This window comes from Octopus sinensis, linkage group LG2 (genome assembly GCF_006345805.1).
Source record: "Octopus sinensis linkage group LG2, ASM634580v1, whole genome shotgun sequence".
In the NCBI taxonomy this organism is placed as follows: Eukaryota; Metazoa; Mollusca; class Cephalopoda; order Octopoda; family Octopodidae; genus Octopus; species Octopus sinensis.
In genome coordinates this window covers 108,101,314-108,128,315 of record NC_042998.1, presented here as the reverse complement: position 1 = coordinate 108,128,315, position 27,002 = coordinate 108,101,314, and the positions used below count along the sequence as shown (strand labels likewise).

General features: G+C 36.5%; 1 protein-coding gene and 1 long non-coding RNA gene across 11 annotated transcripts in view; one reads left to right on the top strand and one right to left on the bottom strand.

The window, feature by feature from the left end:
- Positions 1 to 27,002, top strand: part of LOC115225588 (coiled-coil domain-containing protein 171) — a 268,237-nt gene that overhangs the window by 36,149 nt on the left and 205,086 nt on the right. For all 10 annotated transcript variants that reach the window (XM_036498806.1, XM_036498818.1, XM_036498816.1 and 7 more), the window contains one exon: positions 15,428 to 15,599. In XM_036498806.1, coding sequence (XP_036354699.1) covers positions 15,428 to 15,599 — 172 coding nt within the window. The remainder of the gene's footprint in view (positions 1 to 15,427; positions 15,600 to 27,002) is intronic.
- Positions 17,693 to 27,002, bottom strand: part of LOC118761142 — a 34,194-nt gene continuing 24,884 nt past the window's right edge. The window contains exon 3 of the long non-coding RNA XR_004997173.1: positions 17,693 to 17,720. This is a non-coding gene — a long non-coding RNA (uncharacterized LOC118761142). The remainder of the gene's footprint in view (positions 17,721 to 27,002) is intronic.

The following is a 27,002-nucleotide window of genomic DNA, read 5'->3' as shown; positions in this document are numbered from 1 at the left end:
TCTTCCCTGCTGCAATCATTTTAGTTTCTCAACTTCTCAAATCAAATCACTTACCTGGCAAGTTCAAATATAAGCGACTTTCTTATAAATTCAGCCAATGACCAATCATAATTACTAATTAATTCTCATATTGTATGGAAATAGGGACTGTTCAGTCATGCACAAATAAAAACTAGATTACAAGGAAATTGGTGAACATTTGCATTGACAAAATCAAGTAGCAAAATTCATTAAGTCCTGCTCATAATGTTAGAATTCATCTCTCTCAGAACATGAATTTATCTTATTTCATAAATTTAATTAGTACTTTTGTATTTTGGTCCTTATAGTCTGAATTCTTCTAAAATGGCCATTGACTTTGATTCTGCATTGTTCTTAGGGGAATCATAAATGGCAAGTTCCTAAATTTTGAGCCTAAATTAAAATTTAAGAATAAATTTAAGATGCACAAAGTGGTGTGATGTACGATATAATTTGAAGATACTAGTTATAAAGAATGTATTAAACACATTACCTTGTATTTAACCCTTTCAATACTAATCTGCCTGAATGAGACCTTATCTGATTCTGTAACATAGAACTTCTCATTTTAAAGGGTGCATATCTAACTTAAAATTTATCATAATTTTAAAACAAAACTTTTTATCAAATTGTGTTGCACATACAAATTTAATAATGAATAAAACATTATTTGTTTAACTAAACTCTCCTGTATTCTTGATAATTTTCAAAATTAGCTGAAATATATATCCAGTGTATGTCAGTTGAAATATGGTTAGAAAGAGTTAGACAAGTTGGCAACAATTCATTGTTAAACTGTTTTTGATCTTAAACTAAGGTCAAAGAAAATATATATCAGAATGTTGTTCAGTCCTGTGCAAAAAATAATGAAAAGGTTTAAAGGCAGCTTAAAATCATCATCATCATCATCGTCGTCGTCGTCATCGTCATTTAACATCTGCTTTCCATGCTGGCATGGGTTGGATGGTTTGATGGAGTACTGGCAAGCCAGGTGGCTGCACAAGGCTCCAATCTGATCTGGTAAGGTCTCTACAGCTGGATGTGTAGTGGGTGCATTTTATGTGCCACCAGCACAGGGGCTAGTGAGGCAGCACTGGTATTGACCACACTCGAATAGTGCTTTTTACATGCCACCGGCACAGGAGCCAGTCAGGCAGCACTGGCATCAACCACAGTCTAATGGTGCTTTTTACATGCTACTGGCATGGTTGCCTGTCAGGCAACATTGGCATCGGCCACGACTTCACTTTACTCAACAGGTCTTCTCAAGCACAGCATATCTCTAAAGGTCCTCATCCCATATTTTCCTGAGTCTACCTTTCTACAGGTTCCCTCCACTGTTAGGGTGTGACACTTCTTCACGCAGCTGTCCTCAACCATATGCAATCCATGACCATATCAGCACGCAAAGTCATCTCTCTTGCACACCACATCTGATGCTTCTTATGTCCAACTTTTCTCTCAGGGCACTTACACTCTGTTGTGTATGCTCATTGACATTATACATCCAGTGGAGCATACTAGCTTCATTTCTTGCAAGCCTATGTACTCAGCAGTCACAGCCCATATTTCACTACTGTATAGCATGGCTGTTCGCATACATACATCATACAGTCTACCTTTCTCTCTAAACAAGAGGCCCTTTGTTACCAGTAGAGGTAGGAGCTCCTGAACTTTGCCCGGACTATTTTTATTCTAACAGATATGCTCTCAGAGCATCCACCCCTGCTACTGACTTGGTCACCTAGGTAATGGAAGCTATCAATTATTTCTAATTTTTTCCCTTGGTATGTGATGGAATCTCTTTTCTGTACATCTTCGGTGTTTACTGCTCCTGTGCATCTGCCACACAAAAACTATCTTCCTAGTTGTTAAGTTTTGTAAATTGGTGGTGAAGAAGTAATTTCTGCATTATACTGCTGTTGCTGGTAAAGCTCTATTCTTTCATTTTACTTCTATTTTTATTCATGTGCATTATGATCCTTTCCTTTGTTTGTATCCAATTATCTAATTTTCATTTGTTAGGGAAGCGTTTAAGTCCTAAATTAACACAGACAGAAAGATTGGAATATTGGGCCAAGTCAGATGAATTCAGAATTCATTGAAAATAGTTGAGGTTAATTATTGATGGAAGAGACAGTTTCATTGTCTGGACACAAGTGACCAGCTATCTTTCCTTAATTGCTTGTCAGTTCTACAAAATTCTTAGTTTTATGAGAATAACTTCACTTCTCATTTGGAGTCAATCCCAGTTCTCACCAGACAACAATTACTTTACCTTTGTGTGCATGTGTGTGTGTGTGTGTGTGTGTGTGTGTGTTTGAATAAAACAAATTTCATTTTTTTTTAATATAGGAAGTAGATGTTTTTATTATGTGTATGCTTTTCCTTTTCTTCTCTAACTGTGTTTTCCACACATTTTCAAGGGATCCCTTGACAACAATGTAAATTTCATTTGATTAAGGTATCTTTGGCCCAAGGGGCAGCTAGCAGATTACCCCTCATTTGGATAATTACTACTTCCAAGGTTATGCCAGCTATGAATCACATGTAGCCTGGATTTTATGTACACCATTCCCTAATTTTGAATATCTCTTATTATAAAAGGCAGATTTTATCTGCCTCCCTTTGGGAGTTATACAAATCTACAATATAGGATTTCTTCAATTACAATTTACCTAGCAGTTTTAAGAGTACAATGCATCGCGTCATGCCAGGTCCAGTTTTTAAAATTTAAACTCCAATTAAGCAAAATTTACAGAAAACTCACATTCTGGTGTGTGTGTCAAATGCTTTTCTTAGTCTGGTTTACACCACACGCAAACGCACACACACAGTGGGCAACGAATAAAACGAAAGTAATTCACTTACTGTAGTGAGTGATTCTTTCACTCTGCCTCCCACTTCCTCTTTCCACACATACACACGCAAATATATAAATAAAATTGTAAGCTAACGTGCATGTGTGTGAGTGTGTGTGTGTGTGTGTGTGCGCTTGTGTGTGTGTGTGAGGGTGAACATAAGACCAAAGCAGAGAATGTATTCTTTTATTCTTCTGCTTTTTCCAGCCATTGGTCTGTGGCCATGCTGGGGCAATGCCTTGAAGAATTGTAGTTTAATGAATCAACTCCAGTTTTATTTTTGTAAGCATTGTACTTATTCTATCTGTTTCCTTTGTCAAACCACTAGGTGACAGGGGTGTAAACAAACCAACATTCGTTGTCAAGCAGTGGTGGAGGACAATCACAAGCACAGACACGCACACACACACACATACATGCATACACATATACACACATACATACATACATACATACATATATATATATGTGTGTATATATATATTGCAGCGTGGAAGGTGTTTGTAAGCCATTTAAGAAACACACAAAAACCGTTACATTCACTTCAACATTTAAATTTAATTTGCCAAAATATTTTCGGCGCTTTGAGACCGCGACCTGTTCACTGACAAAAATATCGTGCTAACAGGTCGCGGTTTCAAAGCGACGAAAATATTTTGACAAATTAAATTTAAATGTTGAAGTGAATCTTAAGGTTTTTGTGTGTTTCTTAAATGGCTTATAAACACCTTCAACGCTGCAACTGTTTTCGTTCCAGCACACGATCTCAGATCAAGTCACTTGCTATGCAAGTACATCTCTGTAACTATATGTATATTTATATATATATATATATATATATATATATATATGTATATTGGTAAAAACAGTAAGATAACAAAAGAAAGAAAGAGACCTCAATATTATGTAAATAGAGGAAATCTTTATATATAAAAGTGAGGTTGTGTGTCTGTCTCCTACGATTTAGATTCCTAACTACTCCCACATTTTGCGGTGCAGTTTAACCAAAAGCGGGTATCTTATAGTCGTGATTCATATCGAGACCGTCTGGGTATTAGCGCGCGTCTACGATGAGTCTACGATTTAAAAAAAAATTTACCATCAATTTTTCCCATTTTTAATCCATTTTTGACATATATAAGGGAAGTAACTCTCTAAAATTTATTATTAAATCTCAGAACGTAAAAAGCTACAGTAACACCCCTCCCCCTTTGTGGTTAGCCATATTGAGATGGCTATTATACTTTACATCTCTAAAAATGCTTATATAATTATTTCCCTTACAAACCCGAGCAACGCCGGGCGATACTGCTAGTATATATATAAATGGCAAAATGTCTGTGTGTGTGTCCTTTATACAAATCCACAATATTTCAGTTAGAAGGCTCACGCTTTCTATGATCATTCAAAACCGTCCAAGGGTGGTCGTGCACATCTTTACATTTCCCTAGTCACAAACACAGCATTAAAAAAGAGAAAGAAAAAAAATTACATTTACTGAAAATTTTGCTTATGGAAAAAGTTAACATATAGAAGTGTTTTACTGAATAAATTTTAGTGTATGTTGTAGCCAAAAGAGGTTTTGCAGTAAAAGAAAAATCATATTATACTCTGTGTATGTGTGTATATGGATGTATATACATACATATCCATGTGTGTGTGTGTCTTTGTGTTTGTTGCCCAGTACCACTTGACAACTCGTGTTGGTTTGTTTCCATCCCTGCAACTTAGCATTCCAGAAAAAGAGACTGATAGAATAAGCACCAGGCTTATAAAAAATGTATAGTGGGGGCAATATGTTTGACTAAACTCTTCAAAGTGGTGCCCTAGCATGGCTATAGTCCAATATACAGAGTGATTGAAAAGTAACTCCATATGGTACCTCACTATGCTGCAAGATGAGATCTGGTCAGTTATCAGTGCTTAGGAGAATATTGAAGATTTGATTTTCATGCAAATGGCACTCCTCCACATTTTGCTCTTGTTATTCGAGAATGATGGAATTCCTACTTCCCCAGGAGATGGATGGGCCATCGTAGTCCACATGAGTGGCCAGCCAGGAGTCCTGACTTAACACCCTGTGATTTCTTTCTTTGGGGTTGGTTAAAGGAACAAGTTTATCGTACTAAATGAAAGACTTTGGAAGAACTTGAAGGGTGAATACGAGAAGTTATGTCTTCCATCCCACAAGAGTCCCTGGTGAAATCATTTGATGCAATTCCCAGGCAACACAAGAAGCTAGTGGCAACATCTGTGGCCCATCTTGAATTTTAAATTAAACCTTATACTAAATGCTTTCCTCCCATATCCATTTTTTTTTGTAAAAATTACGATTAATAAATAATTTATAAGTATTTTAAAATAAGGAGTTACTTTTCAATCACCCTATATATTATGTAACAGACAGGAATATCACCGTTTATAAATTTATCTTTCAAAGACTTACAAATATATATATTTTTGTTTACTTTTCAAAATGCTTTGCTTTTCTTTTTTATTTATATCATATATCTGATTTTTAACAACTCAGCCCTCTTGACTGTTACATATGGGACATAGTCAAGAGAGAGATCAACCAGCACTTCCATAACACTATACAATCTTTCAAGTTCACCATAACCAGCACTGTATCCAAAATTGATAAAGATCATCTGATTTGGGCATGCCAATGCTTCCAGCCCTGTACTGTTGCAGCAATTGATGCTAACAGTGGATTCATTGAATAGGTGTGATAGAAGGATTCTCAAGGTTATTTGTACTTATTTGTTTTCAAATATACCTTTTCTTCAACAAGCTATGTGTCTTTTTCTAAATTCATACAAATGACCTTAAAAAAAACTGGCCCATCATGTGTACATAATATATATATATATATATGTATATATATCATAGACTCTAACACATTGTGTCTTCGAGCAAGACACTTTATTTTACATTCCTCCAGTCCACTTAGCTGGCAAAAGAGTTATACCAGTAATTCAATGGGCCAGCCTTGTTACATTCTGTCATGCTGAATTCCCCTGAGAACTACATTAAGGGTATACATGTCTGTGGAGTGCTCAGCCACTTGCACACTAATTTCACAAGCAAGCTGTTCTCTTGATTGGATCAACTGGAACCCTCATTGCCGTAACTGACGGAGTAACAGTAGTAGTAGTAGTAGTATATAATACATAGAGGCTCTATTGTGTGATTAAGAAGTTTCTTTGGGGTTCAGTTCTAGTGTGTAGTATTTAAACAAGTATCTTCTATAGCTCAAATATACATATTTTTGATTTATGCCTTCTTGAGTGTGCCAACCCTAAGGGTGTGGGAGGTGTGGGCCATGTGACCCTGGGATGGGGGACAGCAGCATCATGTACCTGAAAAGAAAGCTCGCATTTGGCAGAATTCATAAACAAACAACAGCCTGCATACACTACGCCATCATTTTTATGCACTATATGATCACAACCTTACATAGAAGATAGACCCTAAGTAGGGGTGGGGATGGCATTAAGCCTTTAGAAGTGTTCATGGGAGACAACCGAAGGCTGTCAGAGGATACCGACTTCCAGTACTGGTGGTGGTGGTGGGGGTGAGAGGATAAGAACTTCCAGTATGGGTGGGTGGGGTTAGCGGGCAAGCCACAAAACAGCAATACCAGTGTTAGGAATGGCATGCTAATAGCAGATAGAATTTAAAACTCTTAGAATTTTCGGTCAGCCAGTCTGTGACAAAATTAGAGAAATGAATAATTGATGATGTGACAAAGGTAAATAGATGCATGAATAAGTGACGATAAAGGTATTCATGTGAACTTAAGTTTGTTTTTAAGACGGAAGACAAAAACTATGTTTATAGAACTAAGAGGGGATTATGATCTGCACTGAAATAGAGGTAATAGATGTACCGAGTTGGAAAAAAAATAACAATACCGTTGTTAGGAATGGCATATTAATAGTAGATAGAACTTAAGGCTCTTAGAATTTTCAGTCAGCCAATCTGTGACAAAATTAGAGAAGTGAATAATTGATGATGTGACAAAGGTAAATAGATGCATGCATATATGACTTACACAAGATACCATTAAGCAAACACCTAGAAGTATGCGGAAATGGAAAATTTAAAATTATCCCATTCTACAAATGCTCACAGAATGACCCGGAATACCATAAAGCTATGGAACTGCACTTCATAGAAAAATTTAGCCCAAAATTGAATGACTAAAAAAAGTAAAAGTAGTAAAAAAAATCAATGATGATGTGATACACACAAAAAAGGAAAAAAAAACCTCTTTCTATATCTTTATATACAAATGAAAGAATTCTCCCTTTTCTTTTTTTATATATACAATTATGCATCTTAAACTTCTGGGTATGAGTATAACAAAAAATAATAACTACACCCCTCTGTCAAACCATGTTGAGCCAGTGTGGCAGAGTAGGCTCATCAGACCAGGTCAAATTCATGGCCTCAACATCAGACCATGTTTGGTGGAGAGAACATGCTAAGGCCTTCATCCTGCAGTTGACTGAACACAGGCAACCTAATCCAATCCAATCCATGTATACATAATGGCAGGTAATCCAGTGTAGGGCAATCCAAGAATTAGGTGCTCCAAATCATAGTCGGAAGGACATAGATCTGTATGAGCATGCAATAAAAGACAAATTGGAAATAAAAATAAAGCAAAACAACAAAATACTAAAGGATGCACACAGTGAATATTGACATTCAGTTTGAGATGGAAAAAAAGAGGGTGGGGTGTAGTGTTTTGAGCATGGCTTTTGTTAGAAAGTGGAAAGGTCCAAAAAGAAGGAAAAAATAGTCCAAGAAAAATGTATGTGTAGTTGCGCTTTTCTTGGACTATTTCTTCCTTCTCTCCAGACTTTTCTTTCTGACAAAAAGTTACATTTGTAATGTCACACACCTCCACTTTTTTCCATCTTAAATTAAGCATCAACCTAATTCAGGAAACCTCTGGAAGAAGTCCAACATAATGGGCACTATGGATAACATAGCTGATGTAAACCCCATAACTTTGAGTGGGGTTTGAGAAAATACATAGCTAAACTGTATCAATGACTTTACAAATTTTCCACAAACAGAAAATTTACAACAAATTCATAATTATATTGTGACACTTGAAAATGATATAGGACTTGAAGAAGCCATTGTTATTTATTCCCTGTCATGTTTCTCTTCAAATGTTTTATTTATATATATTGTGTTGTGTATGTTCAGAAATTATTTTCATGCATAAAAGTTGGTTGTGTTGATTTTTTTTCTTCTTGTTGTTTTCCAAAAAGTCTGTTGGAATGCATTCTCACTTTATGACATGAATATAAATGGAAAAATTAATTTTGCATTACAGCAAGATGTTCAGGATCACATTTCTCCTGTAACTCAGAAGATTCCTGCATGTGTATATATATATATATATATATATATATATATGTAGGGGGAGAATTCACCAAAAAAAAACAAAAGACAAAGACAGGTGGTGTACACAGCAAACAGATGTATTAGTTTCATGCTCGGGAATTGAAAAAGTCTTTAATGTTTCAAGCTTATGCTCTTGCACAGAAAGAAGCACAAAAAGAAACAAGGAGATATCGTCGTTTACTGTCTACTTTGCATGCTGGCTTGGGTTGGATGGTTTGACTGACAGCTGGCAAGCCAGAAGGCTACACCAGGCTCCAATCTGATCTGGCAAAGTTTCTATGGCTGGATGACCTACCTAACACCAACCATTCCGAGAGTGTAGTCGGTGCTTTTTACGTGCCACTGGCACAAGGGCCACTCAGGTGGTACTGACATCAAACACGCTTCAGTAGTGCTTTATACGTGCCACTGGCATGGGAACCAGTCAGGCAGCACTGGCAATGATTATGCTCAAATGTTGCTTTTTATGTGCTACTGGCACAGTTGCCAATCATGCAACGACAATGACTTCTCTTGACTCAACAGGTCTTCGTAAGTGCACTTTATTGCCCAATGGGTCTACCTCTTCCACAGGTTCCCTCTACTGCTAGGGTGTGACACTTTTTCACACAGCTGTCCTCATCCATACACAACACATGATCATACCTGTGCAGTTTTCTCTCTTGCATACCACATCTGATGCTTCTTATGTCCAACTTTTCTCTCATGGCACTTACACTCTATCGTGAATGCATACTGACATTACACATCCAGTGGAGCATACTAGCTTCATTCCTTGCAAGCTTATGCATGTCCTCTGCAGTCATGGCCCATGTTTCACTGCCGTGTGGCATGGTTGTTCACACACATACATCATACTGTCTACCTTTTACTCTGAGCGAGAGGCCCTTTGTCACTAGAAGAAGTAGGAGCTTTCTGAACTTTGCCCAGGTTATTCTTATTCTAACAGCTACACTCTCAGAGCATCGATCCCCGCTACTGACTTGGTCACCTAGGTAACGGAAGCTATCAGTCACTTTTATTTTTTTTCCCCTAGCATGTAACGGAAGCTGTTTTCTGCACATTTTCAGTTTTTACCTGAGCATTTGCCACACACAAAAACTATCTTCCCAGTTAGCCTTCCTTTGATATTGTTGCACCTCTTATGTGTCCATAGGTACTGTCAATTCGGATAGCTGGTCCCTCTGTTGGGTCAACATTCGGCAGACTATCTTGCAAACATATTTCTCTCTTATGACATCACAATTCTCTCTCACACACTGTCTTGCAACACAAAACACTTCATGTCTTTGTCCTCACAACGCAGAACATTGGCAAATAAATTTTCTTATCTGTTTCCTCTTTGGCTAAGTAAACCTGTCTCCTAGCTTCCCTTATGGCAATCTGATATAATTCCCTGCTACCTTCATTCTTCCATGCCTGTTTCTTTTCCCTAATGGACCTGTCAGCTACATTGTTCCACAACCGTGTTAAGTTGGGTCGAGAGAGGACTTTACACCATCCACAGATCTGGTCAATAACCTTCAACAGGTTGTCCCATAGGAACCTCCAGTTGTCTTCCACATCATGTGATGCTATATCCTCCTCTTTTCGTCAAAAGCTTCGAGTAATACATCTCTAAATTTCTGTCCATTCACAGGATCCTTAAGCTTCCAGACCCTTCTCCATGTTGTATATATGTGTGTGATCATCATCATCATCATCATTGTTTAACATCCATTTTCCATTCTGGCATGAGTTGGACATAGAGCTGGCCAACTGGAGAGCTGTCCAGGTTCCATTTGTCTGTTCTGGTATGGTTTCTATGGCTGGATGCCCTTCCTCATGCCAACCACTTTACAGAGGATGCTGGGTGCTTTTTACCTGCCACCAGCATAGGTGCATTTATGCAGCACCAGCACAAGTGCATTTTATGTAGCACTGGCACCTGCAAAGGACAAGCATGGATGGCAGTTATTTTACTTAGCTCGATGTGTATTCTCAAGTACAGCAAATCATCACAACTCCCTGTCCCTTGCCATTTCCTCAATGAGGCCCAGTGTCCAAAGATCCTTTCTCAACACTTCATTCCACATCTTCTTGGCTCTACTCCTTCCAAGGTTCCTTCCACAATTAGAGCTTGGCATTTCTTTATGTAGCTGTCCTCAGCCATATGCAAATATATATAAATATGTTTATGTATGTGTGTGTGTGTGTGTGCATGCAAGTATGTATATGTACACACACACACACACACATATATATATAGATGGATGTAATGTATACATGTGTGTGGTGGGATGTAGCTAAAGAAAGGACGGAGAAAATTCAGAGAGCTTTTATCTCTGTTCCCAACCAAAGGTCTCTCTCTCCGAGTGAAATGCATATATGTGAACAGCAATGCTACATGGTAGTGAAACATGTGCCCTGAATGCAGGAAACATGTGAAGGCTAGAGAAGAATGAAGCTAGTATACTCTGCTAGATGTGCAATGTAAGTGTACATGTGCAACAGAGTGCTAGCATACTGGGAGAGAAGTTAGACATTAGAGGAATTAGTTGGTGCATACAAAAGAGAAGGCTGCACTAGTTGGGTCATGTGATGAGAATGGATGCCAACAGCTCCAAAAAGAAGTGCCAACCACTTGAATTGGATAGAACTCATGGAAGAGGGAGACTCAGGAAGATATGGGATGAAGAACTGAAGGATGACCTCAGGATGCTGAACCTTTCAGTAGAGGTCACAAAGATCTAGATATCTGGAATTTGCTGTACTCATGAAGACTCATCCTCCACAGCAGAAGTGTTAAGGCTGCTCCCTCTGATGAAGAGGATTGGCCTACAAGAGTCCTGTACCAGTGCCATGTAAAAAGCACTTATGCCAGCACCATGTAAAAATGTACATGCTGGTGCCTTATTAAAAGCACCCAGCACACTCTGTAAAGTGATTGGTCTTAGGAAATGCATCCAGTCATAGAAACCAAACCAAATCAGACTGGAACCTGGTGCAGCTCTCCAGCACCAGTTCTAGTCCAATCCATTCCAACATGGAAAATAGAGAATAAAGGATGATGATGATGATGGTGTATGTGTATATGCATATGTGTATTTATACATATGTATGAATTTGCATATGCATGTACGAATATGTGTATATATACAGGGTGCGATGGGTAAATTGTCACCATTTTATATTTTTAATTTCGTGCATGTGCATTGTTTGTTTATGATTTTGTTGACTACAGAGTATAGTAGGATCAGTTGACCACCGTCTGTGAGAAAAACAACACATGACGAAATTCACTCTGCCAGAAATTTGCAGTTGATATGCGGTACTGCTTGGTATTCATGCTGGAAGCTCCAATACAAACAGATGGTGAACACACAGAACAACTGTTGGTTTGCTGTGTCCCCAAAGCATGTACCAAGAGTGATAAAAACCACACATCCAGTCAACATCATGGTGTTTGGAGTGATCACTAGTGATGGCAATGATATGCCCCCATTCATCTTCCCACATGGCCTCAGACTCAACACAAAGGCCTACATCAAGTGCTTGCAGGATGTAGTGCTGCCCTGGGTTGAGAGGGTGGCATCTGGAAGTGACCACTAGTGATGGCGATGTTATGCCTCTATTCATTTTACCACATGGCCTCAGACTCAACACAGAAGCCTACATCAGGTACCTGGAGGAGATACTAGCCCTGGGTTGAGAGGATAGCAACAAGAATCTGCACAAGCAAGACAACCCACTCATGGCTGTCAGACAATTTTTGTGACTACATCATCCCTAACATCTGACCACCTAACTCCCCAGACTGGAACCTCCTTGATTATTATGTGTGGGGCACAGTTGAGTGAGAGACCAACAAAACTCCTTGTAATACCAAAGATGAACTAAAGGCAAGGATTATGGCAGCATTCACCAACTTAAGCAAGAGACCGTCCAGAAGTATACAGGAGTTTCTGAAGTCGTCTGGAGGCCATGGTTGAAGCCAATGGTGATTTTATTGAATAAATTTATTCTTCAGTATTTCAAGATATTTTTATATAATTTTGCTAAACATATCTGTTAAAATCCAGATGTTAGTGTTATTTCCATTTTTGCGTAATTTAGACGACAATATATTCACTGCACCCTGTACACACACACACATATATATATTTCATCATCATCACCATCATCATCTTTTAATGTTTGTTGTCCGTGCTAGCTATGGTTGGATGGTTTGACCAGGGCTGGCAAGCTAGAAGGCTGCACCAAATTCCAGTCTGATTTGACATGGTTTCTACAGCTAGATACCTTTCCTAATGCCAACCACTACAGGAAGGTAATGAGTGCTTTTACATGTCACCACCATGGGTGCTATTTGTGTGACACTGGTGTCTGCCATGACTGCGTGCCTTGACGGGTCTTCTTCTCATGCACAACATAATGCCAAAGGTCTACGTCATATACCCCCCCATACACACACACACACAAAAACAGAATAAAATGGGAGATTTAGATTAACTTTTTATTGTAACGTCATAATTTCAATAGTCTTTACATGTGTGTTGCTAGTAAATATTTGTATGTTGTGTAGTAATTGCTAGGTAGTCAGTCACGTAATCCCCTAGAAACCCAGCTCTTCGGAAGAAAATAGTAATTTAATCTATTGCTGTTTACCGATCTCAGTTGGTAAGCAGTGCTAAATAAAAACTATATGAAAAATTATTACTTTCTTCTAAAGATTTGAAATCCATCTCCCTTGCAACTACTGCACAACATACTAATATTCACTAGTAAAACATGTAAAGATGTTGTAATTTATGATGTTATAATAAAAAGGTGATATAAATTTATTATTTAATTTTTCTCTTTGATATACACTCTATATTATTGACATGTATATACTACCAAAAGAAAATCAGAGGATAAAATTTTTCTAATATTTGATTAGAATTTGAAAACATATGGATTTTCATAGAGTTCTAAGCATTGGCTAACCATTATGCTATCTCATTTGAATCTGCAATTTATGAATAAATATATATATATATATATATATATTAAATGCTGCATGTACACGTTTGTTTGTGTGGATGTATGTGTCAACCAATAATGGAAACTGTTATTGCTCTGGATGTCTTGGGACTAAGCAAAAACAAAAATGATATTTGTAGTGCAGCTATTTGGCAGAATCAGTTGTGCACTGAAGCTAAATATCATAATACCTTCTTTGTACACTCTTGTGTGTTCCAAGCTGAAATTTACTATAATAAGCTTCATTGTGTATTTATCTGGATGTATATTTGTTTTCTGTCCCACTAAAGTGTAGTAGGAAAAAGGGAGACAGAAGAAAGAGAATAAACAATGAAGGAAAGATAGGGGAGGGGTGGTGATGAGAAAGAGGAGAAAGAGAATTATAAGGTTAGTGATGGTGAAAGTGAGATTAAGAGGAAGTAAAGGAAGAGACACTCATGCTACAATGAGACATTTATGAAAATATACACAAACCCACAAGTCCTAGGCACCTATCATTTGTGCACACAGACACATCTATCAGAGAATGTGTACTAACAAACATATGGAAATAGACACACTTGTACATATGAATATATATTCACAAGATTCATACATATAATAAAACACACCCACACACCTCTCACACTGATTAAGTGCACATGCACAAGCAAATGGAGAAATACAAACTCAACAATAGGAAAACACATATATAGATGTAATATATATAATTTTTGAATGAAAATCTGGATGTATAAGTTTAGTAATCATGAATAGATGATCAGAAACTTATTACATGCAGAAATGAATGTTATATTTTAAATATTTGTACAGTATATGCATTATTTCTTTATCATATGAAATGCAGATATTTTTTATAAGATCTTATACTTTTTGTTTCTGTAGTTTGCTTTCTTTTCTTTTCCTTTTTGTTTTTAAATCATACAGCAACAATCTTCATTCTGATTTATTAAACAAATACTGGATTCTCTTTATATATATATATATAAATAATGTACACACAAATGTGTGTATATGTATGTGACTACAGCTCTAATGTCTCACACAAATTATGCAGCATGAATTCTATTATAAATGCTCCAAAGAATCTGTTTGAAATAATAATACATACTGGCAGAATAACAACAATTCGCATTCATGTATCTTTTTCTGTAATAAATTTTGTTGTATATTTCTTCTGTCCCACTAAATTATCCATCTGTATATCATTTTTACATAAATGTTTATCACATAGTTCAATAGTAGAACTAAGAGACTAAGAAGTTCACAAGTTCAATTCCCATAGGGAGGAAAATATTCTAAGTTGTTTATTGTTTTTATCTTCTGTTATATACTTGTGTGTGTATGTGTGCGCGCGTATGTGTGTGTGTGTGTTTGTGTGTGTGCGCGCACACTAAAAGTAAGAAAAATCTGTGGTTTTACATAGAAGTAATGATCAAGGAAATCTGATTGGAAATACTTCTCAAAAAATGTAACAAAAATTATGCTTAATTAAGCAGAAATATCTAAGATATGTACTGTACAATGTATATATATATATATAATATTTGAAAAATATATTTATGTATGCATGCATGCTTAATACATGAAACTTGTAATATATTTTATACAAGAATTTATTTATATTACCTTAGGAAATATATGCATTGAGCATATATTAAAAAAAATTTGTATATATCACAGTGTATGTTTCACTGTAGCAGCTTTATGTATAGGGCATAATGATATATTCATATTATTTGTATAGAATGCAAACTACATTGCTTATTGTCAGAATATGCTACTTTTGGTAAATGAATTTTAATCATAACCCAGCCTGGCAATATGTGATGTCGTAACAAGTTTATATCAAATATATGGAATGTATGTTATGTTAATTCATGTATTAAATACCAGTTTTAGCTTATTTCTTTTAAAATAACATCATTTTTGATGGTGCAAGTATACTAATAAATTTATACATTCATTCTTTCATAAATTTTTTTTTAAATGTGGTTCTGGTTGTTTCACATAAAATATTTATGAGCTACAACACCTCTATACTAACTATTGTACCAAATAACATAAAATTTATAAGTTTTGTTTTCTCTTTAAAATGTTTGCTTTTATTTCAGAATTATATCCCAGAACCAATAGAGAAAACATTCCCACACAATAAAACGTTCCCAGATATGGCAGACTTATCGGACTCATTCCTAGGAGAGAGTAACAGTGAAGTTTTCCCTGACTGGAATAAATACCAAATACAAGTGAAAGAACTCCAACTCGACTTAGCATCTGAAAGGGGTAAATTTATATCAGAGTATCTTTTGTTTTTTTTGCACAAAAACTTTTCCTATGATAAATATATCTCTTCATGTGTGCTTTCAGGCATACTGATGATGTTGTACTGTACACCACAAGGTTATAGGCTCCAACTACCATTCACGTAATTATATGGAATTCATTAGTTAGGCACATTCATTTGCTTACAAAGGTTTATGTTGTTGAGAAATTCAGCAATACTGATTTAATGGTTATCTAGACTTTTGAAGATTCACAACCTCAACTGATTACTCTAACATTTCGTCAAAATAGAAAATTTCAAACCATGCAATTATAAGAATTTAAACTATCCAATTATAAGAAAATGGGTATAACTTTTTGCTTAATGGTTTAGGAGGAGGACGAGTATTCCAATACCCCTCAGTAACATTCCCAGGCTGATGCAATTGATTTGGTTGATGTTCCGTTTGAACATATGAAGATGGAAATTTCAGAAGGTTGAAAATCTGATTATTGGAAGTGATTAATGCAGGATTTGACATTTAACATGGGGTGGAGAGACTTGTAGATCTGAGTGAAAGTGGTATGTAAGCAGCTAGTTCAATGAAGCTGGAGCTGTTGTGATAGAATAGGCAGAGAACAGACAATACATCTGTGGGTTAGAAGTTTTAATTTGTTGGTAAATGAATTTCTAATTAATCAGGTAATCTTTGTTTAAATGTGGCTTAGGATGTTTGCATACACAGCAGGAAAACAATGTATGTATCTAATGAAAACAAAAACTAAGTCATCATGAAAATTGTATAAAACTGCCTACAACACTATAACAGCTTCCAGACTCAAGAATATATTAAATAAAAAAAAAAGGAAAACAAAATCATCTAAACACGTTCTTCCATATTTCAATAAATTAGCTGATTTAGACAGCATTTCAACTACTTCTCAGAAACCTAAACTGTGTTTGTAATTGCTATAGATGAAACTTCAGCAGCCAATTACAATTGAACTTATTTTACATCTCATCAGAGAATGAACTACTGTTGTTAATATCTTTTACTTCAGCATCAATATAAACAACAAAGCAGCCTCTGTGCAGTTACAACTAGCTTAATCTGTTAGAAATAGCTGCCAAATTTCTTTCAAATGACACCCTACCTACAGTTTAAAATTAGAAAGTCATATTTCATATTTCACTTTCGAGCGTGATCATTACCAACGTCACCTTACTGGCACCTGTGCTGGTGGCATGTGTAAAAGGATTCGAGCGAGGTCGTTGCCAGTACCGCCTGACTGGCCCCCGTGCCGGTGGCACATAAAAAGCACCCACTACACTCGGAGTGGTTGGCGTTAGGAAGGGCATCCAGCCGTAGAAACTCTGCCAAATCAAGATTGGAGCCTGGTGCAACCATCTGGTTCGCCAGCCCTCAGTCAAAATCGTCCAACCCATATTAGCATGAAAAGCAGATGTTAAATGATGATGATGATGATGATGATGATTTCATAGTATAGTTATACATACATTATGTCTGAATAAAATAAAAATATTCCCAGTAGGAACATCTTTTATTATTAATTCTACTGGATTAGAGCTGACCTTGGGCTAAACAATAATAAGAAAAGCCTCATTAGATAATATAGTCCTTGATACATTACTTGAATATAAAGGCAGGATAGTCATAAATAGAATATCATTGATCTGGTGGACAAGGACTGATCTTAAGCTCAAGAACAACAATAATGAAAGATACTTTACATAATACAGAGGTGAATAAACAAAAGAAATCACTGTTTGAGTAGCTTCTCATCATAGGTCTGCTGAATCAGGACTGTCCTGAAATTAAGCAATTATAATTGTTTTGTTTAGTAATCTCACCTAAATAATCATGTAAAAATACTGTTTTATGCTATTTGGATTTACTTTTACCTAATAGGACAACCTTGTCCTATTTAATCTCTTAAATAAGCCTGTATCTCCAAGTCAAGTAAAATAATTTAATAATTAGGGACACTTGTTGGTGTTAGGAAGGGCATCCAGCTGTAGAAACTTTGCCAGATCAGATTGGAGCCTTCTGGCTTGTCAGCCCTCAGTCAAACTCTCCAACCTATGCCAGCATGGAAAGTGGACATTAAATGATGATGATGCTGACTGCCCACTGTCTCTTTAAAATAAGGTTGATGCACTTAATGTTTAATTTTGAACTTCTGAGGGTTGATTACTCTAAGAAAAATAGGAACTAAGAGGATGCACCAAAGAGTTTTAGTTATCTGAAGAAAGACATGGAGAATATTGTGCTTAGGGTTTGGTTTTGGGAAATAAAATACAGTAGGGATGAAAAGAGGAATAAGGAGGGACTTGGACATTGCTGGTAAAGTTTTCTACCTTATCAGTGAACAAAAACTATTTTAGTAGCAATAGAAGAGACAAAAGGACACAGAATGTTGGCAGGTTAGTAATTACCAGTTCACTAATCAATGAGATAACTTTTTAAATGCATATCAATCACTTAAGTATTTTTTTCATAATTTTTTTCCTGCTTCCTCAGCAAATCCTAAAATATTATTATTACCATTTGGCTATAGTATTATCATCATCATTACTCTGTAGCTGTAATCATACTAGCATCATCAAGAACATAATCATATAGCATCATCATAACATGTGGTTGTAGTAGTAGTATTATCATCACAAACATCTCCATGTAGTTGCAGTAATAGTTTTATCATCATCATTATTACCACATTTATTTTTCAATCTATATTCTGTCAACTTGAGTAGGGTCTTACCCTCTCTGCTCTATCTAGTACTCTGATCAGAATTTCTGAATGTTCTCAGTTCTTTCTGCTTGTGTGCAGAGAGAGCAGTCTGCTTCACCATAATGCTCTGTTATTCATATTTACAACATAATTATTATATTAACATCACTCGCTACATAAATCAAAACTGTAAAAATATATCAGACATTTATGGATTTCATATTTGCTCTTGCCTGATACAATTTGCCAATCAGCCAGCTAGCCAGCTAGTCAACCTATAAAGCATTTCATGCTAGTGAGGAGAAATGGATGCTGAAACTATTATTATCATTATTGTTGTTAATAATAATAATGATAAGAAGAAGAAGAAGAATTTTTCTAAAATATCTCATTGTTCAAAATGATAATAATAATAACAATAATATTTTTACTTGCCACAAGTCCTACAAATGAGAGGACATTACAAAAGCAAATTATCAAGTGATGCAACCATGGAAAAATATATATTACCATGATGATATTGAATTATGGCTTAAAAAAAGAAACAACAATACAACATAGAATTATCATCATTCCACATCCACTTTCCATGCAAGCATTGATTGAGCAGGTCATTACAGTCCAAACCATTTCTTACTTGGAATTACTCTTTTCCTAGCTGGGCCTGGGGAGAATATTCTGCTGATTCATTTTATTTTAGCATGGTTTCTATGACTGGTTACTTTTCTTGAAGCTAACCATTTTACAGAGTATATTGTTTATTGTGTAATTTGTTGTGACCCTAGCATTAGATAATTTATCATGTTCTCAACAAGACAAGAGTAAAGGGACTGCTCAAATCTACATTGTCACCACTTATTCACCTACCACTTTATAGAATATACTGGGTGTATTTTATTATGGCACCAGCATTAGTGAAGTTGCCTTATATGCTGCAAAACAAAAAAAATTCTCACTTCTGTATGTTGTCTCCATTTGTTTGGAGCTACATGACCTGTAAAGAAGAGCAGAGGGTAATTATAGAAGATGAACTTGGATGAGAGGGAGAACTAAACATGTGTATGCTAAGAGAGGTAGAACAACTGGGTAACAGTGCAGAAGAGGAAAGAGAAATGGGGGCAACACAGAGCTAGGAAGCGTAATGGAGGAGAGAGAGTAATAGCAGAGGGTGTTGAGAGTGAGACATGTTGGGGTGGCTGCATGTTTGCTATAAAAGAAAGAGAGTGATGGATAGTCATAGAAATTGTTAACTATAAGATACTGTGATGGATGTCATTAAGGATTTAATTGTAGAGAGAGGGAATGGTGGCAAACAGTATAGAAGGGTAATGTTATCTGGTAAGAGAGAGAGCATAGGAAAAGAATAATCAAGGTGGTAATTTTATGAGAGTGTTGGAAGTCAGTAAAAAGGTGACACGAGGAAGGATATTGACAGAAGTGACTAAATGGAATGGGTATATGAGATACCAAAAATTTCAATGCAATCTCTTGTTACTCAGATATCAATAGCAAAGAGACACTAATGGCAGTCACATATTTGCTGGTAAAAGAAAAAGAGAGTAAGTGATGGCTAGAAAAGGAATGAAATAAGATACCCCATCAATCAGCTTAACACCACTACTCTTTTGTTTCAGTCATTTGACTGTAGCCATGCTGGAGCACTGCCTTTAGTCGAGCAAATTAACCCCAGGACTTATTCTTTGTGAGCCTAGTACTTATTCTATCGGTCTCTTTTGCCGAACTGCTAAGTTATGGGGACATAAACACACTACCATCAGTTGTCAAGCGATGTTGGGGTGACAAACACAGACACACAAACATAAACACACACATACATATATACAATGGGCTTCTTTCAGTTTCTGTCTACCAAATCCACTCACAAGGCTTTGGTCAGCTCAAGGCTATAGTAGAAGACAGTTGCCCATGGTTCCACACAGTGGGAATGAACCCGGAACCATGTGGTTGGTAAGCAAGCTACTTACCACACTGCCACTCCTGCGCCTATACTTAGTAACTTGGGTATGCTTAGTAGAATCTAGTCTGTTGAAAACATTTGAACCAAGTTTCAGATTGGAGACCTTATAATGGATCATGATCACTGTCTCCTATTCTGAATAAAAAATTTTAAATGGGGAGACAGCCACCTAAGGTAATTAAGGAACCTCCCAGATCCAGGATTTCTCTGACTCCTGAGGATAAATATCCTCTCTTAGTTGTTATTCCCTTGCCTCCAGGTAAATACTGAAAGTAGACTTATTCAGTTCATTTTTGTTATTTCTCAACTACCTTGTAGCAGATTCACTAAAGAGCAGTACCTCCCACATCGCCATTCCTTCTTTCTTCAAGTGGAACTTGAAGTTGGTGAAGGCTTATCTGAAAGGAAAAGATGTTTTGATCTTCACTCTTGTAAATCTCTTTTGCCATGGCTGCCAGGCAAGGAAAACTATTTTGCCTTTCTCAACCAAAAAGTGACAAGAGAGTGATCATCATGGTGCAATGGGTTGGGCTGATAAAAGAGTTGCATCCTGCATGTGACAAATGTTTAACATTACTCCACAAGTTATTAATGCATGTCCTTGTTTCTTTAGTCATTTTTGCTATGATGGTTGTTATGAGTAGATATTTGTTGTTAGATTAGTTGTTGTGATTGTGGATTTAGTTCTTGTTTTTATTTTTTTTTTTTGTCAGTAATAGTAGTGGTGGTGGGAGATGGTTAACAGGTTATGATATCATTGGTTTTCTTCTTCCTCTTCTATCATAAATTTTTGTCATTGCTTCTTCTTGTCTTCATTGTTTGGTAAAGTTTTTAAAGGCAAAAATGCCAGAGGAGGAAAATAGAATAGTATGTATGCATATGTATTTGTGTCCATTCATTTTCATCTGTATTGATTGTGGTGTTTGTACTGTATGTATCTATTTTTTCAGGTGCAAAGGACACTCACCTGCTATATTTTGTTGGTGATGACATTGGTGTAACCAGTTTCTCATTATGTAGCTGCTTAGGGGTGTTACTGCAGTTGTTGTTACTATTGCTGGCATTGCTGTTACTGTCTTTAATGCTGTTGTCATGTTTGCACTATCAGCAGCATTATGGATTCATATTGTTTTGATGTGCAGGGGGCTCTCAAATGCTTAATGATTCCACATATGTGACACCTGTACCTTCTATCCTTCACTATAATGTAAAGTTGGGTGCTGTTTGGAAGATCTATTGTTTTGGGAATCTTGTCTAAGTTTTCCAGTTGTACTTAGATCAAGACTTCCATGTCTGTTTTGGGACAGGTCTCATGACAGTGCCTCTTCATGTTCACTAGTGTATCTAGTCCTTTTGGAACAGTGCATTCTATCTGCTACCAGGTGTTAATTCTGTTGGCAAATCCAACACCTCAACCTTTACCATTTTCTAGTCCATATGTGTCCAATGATGGTAAATTCATCACTGAGCAGTGCTTTTGACTCTTGAAAAAGATCCAGTCTTTGTAGCACTCTTTACTGTAGCAGTTATTTCATATTACTGCTGGAGCCAGTTAGCAAAATAGATGCTGTAGTTGTGGCATTTCTGGTGATGGATGCAATTGTTTTTTTGTTCTTTTTGCTCATTTTAGCCTCCATAATATCCCTCATTGAGATTGTTCATTTGTTGTTACTGATGATAGAGATGGTGGTGAGAGGTAATAGTGAAGGTGCTACAGAATTTGGTAGTGTTGCAAACACTATCAGGAACAACTAGTGTTGATTATCTCACACTGTATAAGGTTTTCCTTTTTGATCTTGAACTAAATGGGGAATTTTGTTTTAGTGCAAAGCAGAGTTTTCTCCTTTGCTTTTCTCTATAACTCTTCTCCCACCATCCTTTCTATGTAGATACACAATACTAGTTTATAAAATATATTATTTCAAAGACATTTTTGTTATAGCATTAGCAATATCACTTGTGGGGCTGGTAAATTGAATGATCAATCCCCTCTTTTTATGATCACATCAGCAACAAAATACGTAATGACAATGTATAATAAAAAATGCTAAATAGACAAATAATATAAAATCCTTTATAAACACACACCATAATGTCAGATGTGACTTATACTGATAAGATATTTGGAGATAACCTTGACAGAATTTGAATCCAGAATGTAAATGAACATGACATATATCACAAGATATAATATCTATAAGAAAGACAGCTTGCCTTTTACAAGACAGTATAAAATATGAAAGACAAACAGTCTACAATGAGAAGACAGTATAAGATATCTAAGATAGTATAGAATCAGGAGATATGCAAGAAAACCTATTGTTTCTTACATATACAATATGTCAAACACAGAATGATAAGACAGTATAAGTTATGTAAGGCAACTTCCAATTATAAGATAATATATATATAAGAAAAACAACTTGGAGTGATAAGGAATATAAGATTTTTTAAGAAGACAAATAATAGTGATAATGCAATATATGTAAGACAACTAACAGTAGCAAAACACTATAAGGTGTAAAAGAAAAACAACTCATAGTAACATGACAGTATATGTATGAATGTCAGTTATGTAAGATAACTTACAGTGACATTAAAGACAGACAATCTACAGTGACAAGACAGTATATGAATGTAAGAAAGATAATGACAGTATAGTGGATGTAAGAATGACAACCTACAATGATAAGACAGTATAAGTAAGACAACCTATTGTGCCAAGACAGTATAAGATGTGTCAGAAAAACAATGACAATATAATATAAGACAAACATCTACAGTGATAAGACAATTCCAAATATGTAAGACAGACTACATACAGTCACAAATCAGAATAATCTGCTATAGCATTACAATATAAGTTAAGAAAAGCAACTTACATTCACAAAACAGTTTGTAATAGGTAAGACAGGCAGTTTTCAGTGATAAGACAATATAGGATATATAAGAAAGACACCTTACAGTGACAAATCAGTATAGTTAAAACATATAACTTACAAAGTGAAGTTCAAGAAAATAGAATAACCTACAGTAATCAGATAGTATAAAATATGAAAAATAAATCAGTGGCAAGACAGTATACACTATGTCAGGCAAGTGGAATAGTATATGATATGACTGTATATGTCAGACAACCATGACAGTATAAGGTAATATGACAATATATGTAAGAAAGAAAACTTAGAGTGATTAGGTAGTATAAAACATGTAAGATAGTCAACTTACAGTGACAAGAAAGAAAAAGAAAGACAGATTCCTGAATGTTTAGAGATATCAGAAAATGAATACAAATGGATGAGTAAACTTGGAATTGCAAGGAAGAGGTGTCAAACAAAATTACTATCATTATAAGAGGAATAGAAAAGGGCAGGTTAATCATTATTATTAGAAGACGTGAATAAACATTAAATAAATGTCAGAAAAATAGTTAATAAAGAAAATCATGATTGAATCATCATCATCATCACCACCACCATCATCATCACTGTTATTTGCATCTTTATTTTTCTGCAACCAGGTATTTTCAACAGTTATTTGACATTTAGGTCTGGCATCTTGCATTGTTGACCCATTTACATTGAATATTGCTGTGTTGTGTTGCAAAAACACTCTCTTGACTATCGAAGGATCTGCTTCTTCAATATTCCACCACAACCCTTTCCCCCACTCTGTTTTTGCAATTCACATGTTCAATTTTGTTTTTCTCTACAATTACTTCATGCAATGTCATTTTGCTATGATTATTCTAGATTCTTTCATATGAAATCTGGTATCTGCCATCTCAATTATGTTATCAATCAAAAAATCAGAAAAAAAACTTGATTACAGTTATTTATTAATCAAACTTCTCAAAGCCACATAATAAACTTGACTGTTTAATTGTTTATGTTCTATGTGCAATCAGTATTTTTATTTAGTTCCTTCCAACTAAATTTAGTAATAGTAGTAGTGGTAGTAGTAGTTTCAGTAATTACCCATCATACCCAAAAATACCATCAATTCTATGTTGAGGTTATCTATCTGTGAGTGTATCAGTATCTGACTCTGTGTGTGTATGTGTTGGCATGCCTGTATATTTCTTTGTGTGTTCGTATGTTTAACTGTGTGTCTGTATGTGAATTTGATTGTATGTCTCAGTGTATCTGATTGGCACTCTCTGTGTTTATTTGTGTATGTCTGCATTTCTGTCTGTCTGTCTGTATTTGTTTGTTTGATAATTTCTGTGTGTCTGTCTGTCTGTCTGTCTTTGTTTGCTTCTCTATATGTCTTCTTGTATGCTTGTCTGTGTGTGTGTCTGTCTGTCTGTCTGTGTCTATCTGTTTGTCTGTCTTTCTGTGTGTGTGTGCACCTGTCTATCTGTCTTCAAAGGATCCGACCATTACAGTACTCCATCAATTCTATGCTAACTGTCCCTGGCAAAACCTGTGCTCCTCCTTTATAACAATAACAGTTAGTGGGTGACTGAAACCATCCTCTAAGGCAGGTTCTTCCACATCCTACACAGAACCAAAATATCCCAAAGTGGGTGATTGGTTTCTGTGCTGTAGAAGTTCAGGCTAAGAATATATCCACAATACTTGGAGAAAATTACTCAACTCCCAAACTTGGTGGATGTTATTCAGCACCACAGCTGCACTAAGTGAATGTCATCTGAACTGCAGCCAATCCTTTTGATTCCTTGCCAAAAGGATATCTACAGACTTTGAGGATTTGCAGAATTCTCTTTTTCTCTCCATTTCTCAGCCATCGAGATCCTGTAAACTATACATTCATGTAGTAAGCCTCTGTATCGAACTTCACACTGCAAACACTAAGTAAATCTTCTCCAAAACTATTCCTTTCTATTATGGAAACTGTTTACATTGTTCAGATTGGTGTCTGAACTGCAGCTGTTGTTGTACATAGACTATATCACAAAAATAAACCACTGAACTGATTGGTATGAAGTGGTTCAACAACACATTCCATTCTCTGGTCCATAAAGATTGTGTCTCTTCTCTTTACCTTTTCTACTACTGTTACTACAATGGCTTATGCTCCTTGGAGCTAGCTGATCTTGAGCCACCTGAACTTAAGTACTCCTCACTTACTCCTCCCACATTTCATCATTTATAACGTGTCTACTACTTCTCCTCTGGCCAACGCTAACCACTACACCCAGTCCTGCCTCACCAGAATGTCAATGTCTGAAATGCTCACCTGTTAACATGATTTTTCTGCAGCTGTCAACTTGCTGTAGTTCTAGTGGAACATTAAGCGTCTTGAAGGATCGATGAAGTCCATGTGCACAGCTCTTTCCTCCAGACTGAAAAAAACCATCATGGAGTACAGTTTCTTTTTAGGTGCTGGTATGGCTGTGTGGTAAAAAGCTTGGTTCCCAACCATATGATTTTGGACGTGTGCATATAAATATATATGTGTAAATATCATCAGTGGATCTCATATGGCCAAAAAAGAAGCACACTCTAAACATTAGAGCAGCAATGTTATTTATAGGAAATTTATTATATGGCTGGTCATAAAATAACTAATGGTTTTATATCTATAAAGCGCTTAACCTTATAGACAATTCATCAAACGGCATCTCTGTACAGCCCTTATTAACCATTCGTCAATCCTTAGTTTCTGCATCCCCCACCAGGTAAGTGATCGGGAGACCCTACCAAAAGCTTTCTCCAAGTCCACAAAATCTAAGTATAGGAGTTTATCTTTGGCTAGGTATTTCTCCTGCAGTTACTATACCAGGAATATAGCATCAGTGGTGCTTCTACCTGGCACAAAACAGAATTGCATCTCGTCTAAGTAGACTCTCTCCCTAATCAGTTGGGCTATGACCCTTTCTGTGACCTTCACCACCTGATCCAGCACTTTGATACCCCTGTAGTTATCTCTATCTAAAGCATCACCTTTCCCCTTGTAGCAGTTAACTATGGTGCTGCTATGCCAGTCATTAGGTATGACTCCTTGATGAACTACCTGGTTTACAATACAGGTGACTAAGCCATAACTCACACCACCAGATATTTTAAGCATCTCAGCAGCAATTCCTGATGGGCCTGACTTCATACCCTTAATTGCTTTATCTACCAGAGTGCTGTCTATTCAGATAGCTGGTCCCTCTACTGGCTCAACTCCTACTCCTGTTCATTCTCCACATTCAGCAGTCTTTCATAATGGCTTCTCCATAATGGGTTATGCTGAGGGTGGGGGTAGAGGTGGGGTTATGTGGGAGTGGGTGTAAGGGGTGAGGTGGGATGGGACAGATAGTGAAGGTGGGGTTGGATTGTGTAGAAGCAGGGTTACAAGGGAGGGGTGACGATGAAGGGAGAAGGTGGGTAGGGGTGAAGAGAAGTAGGAGTCGGAGCAAGAGAGGAGAGGTGGGTGGGAACAAATAGGTGTGAGAGGAAGAGAGAAGTGGGGTGGAGGGTTATATAAAGAGGGGAGGAGAGTTGAGCCCATGTGGCACAAAGGAGCAAAGAGAGAAGATTAATCCCTGTTCACAGCGAAGATCGTAGTCCGGATGGCCCCTGTGCAAGAACAATCCAAACACAGACAAGTGTTGCAAAGAGTGACCGGTAGAGTGGAAATGGCACGAGACCAAGGTGTCATTGCCGAGTCGGATGTTTTGGAGGTGTTCGGCAAACTGGTCAGCCAAGCGGTGTCCTGGTTGCCCTATGTATAGAGAAGGG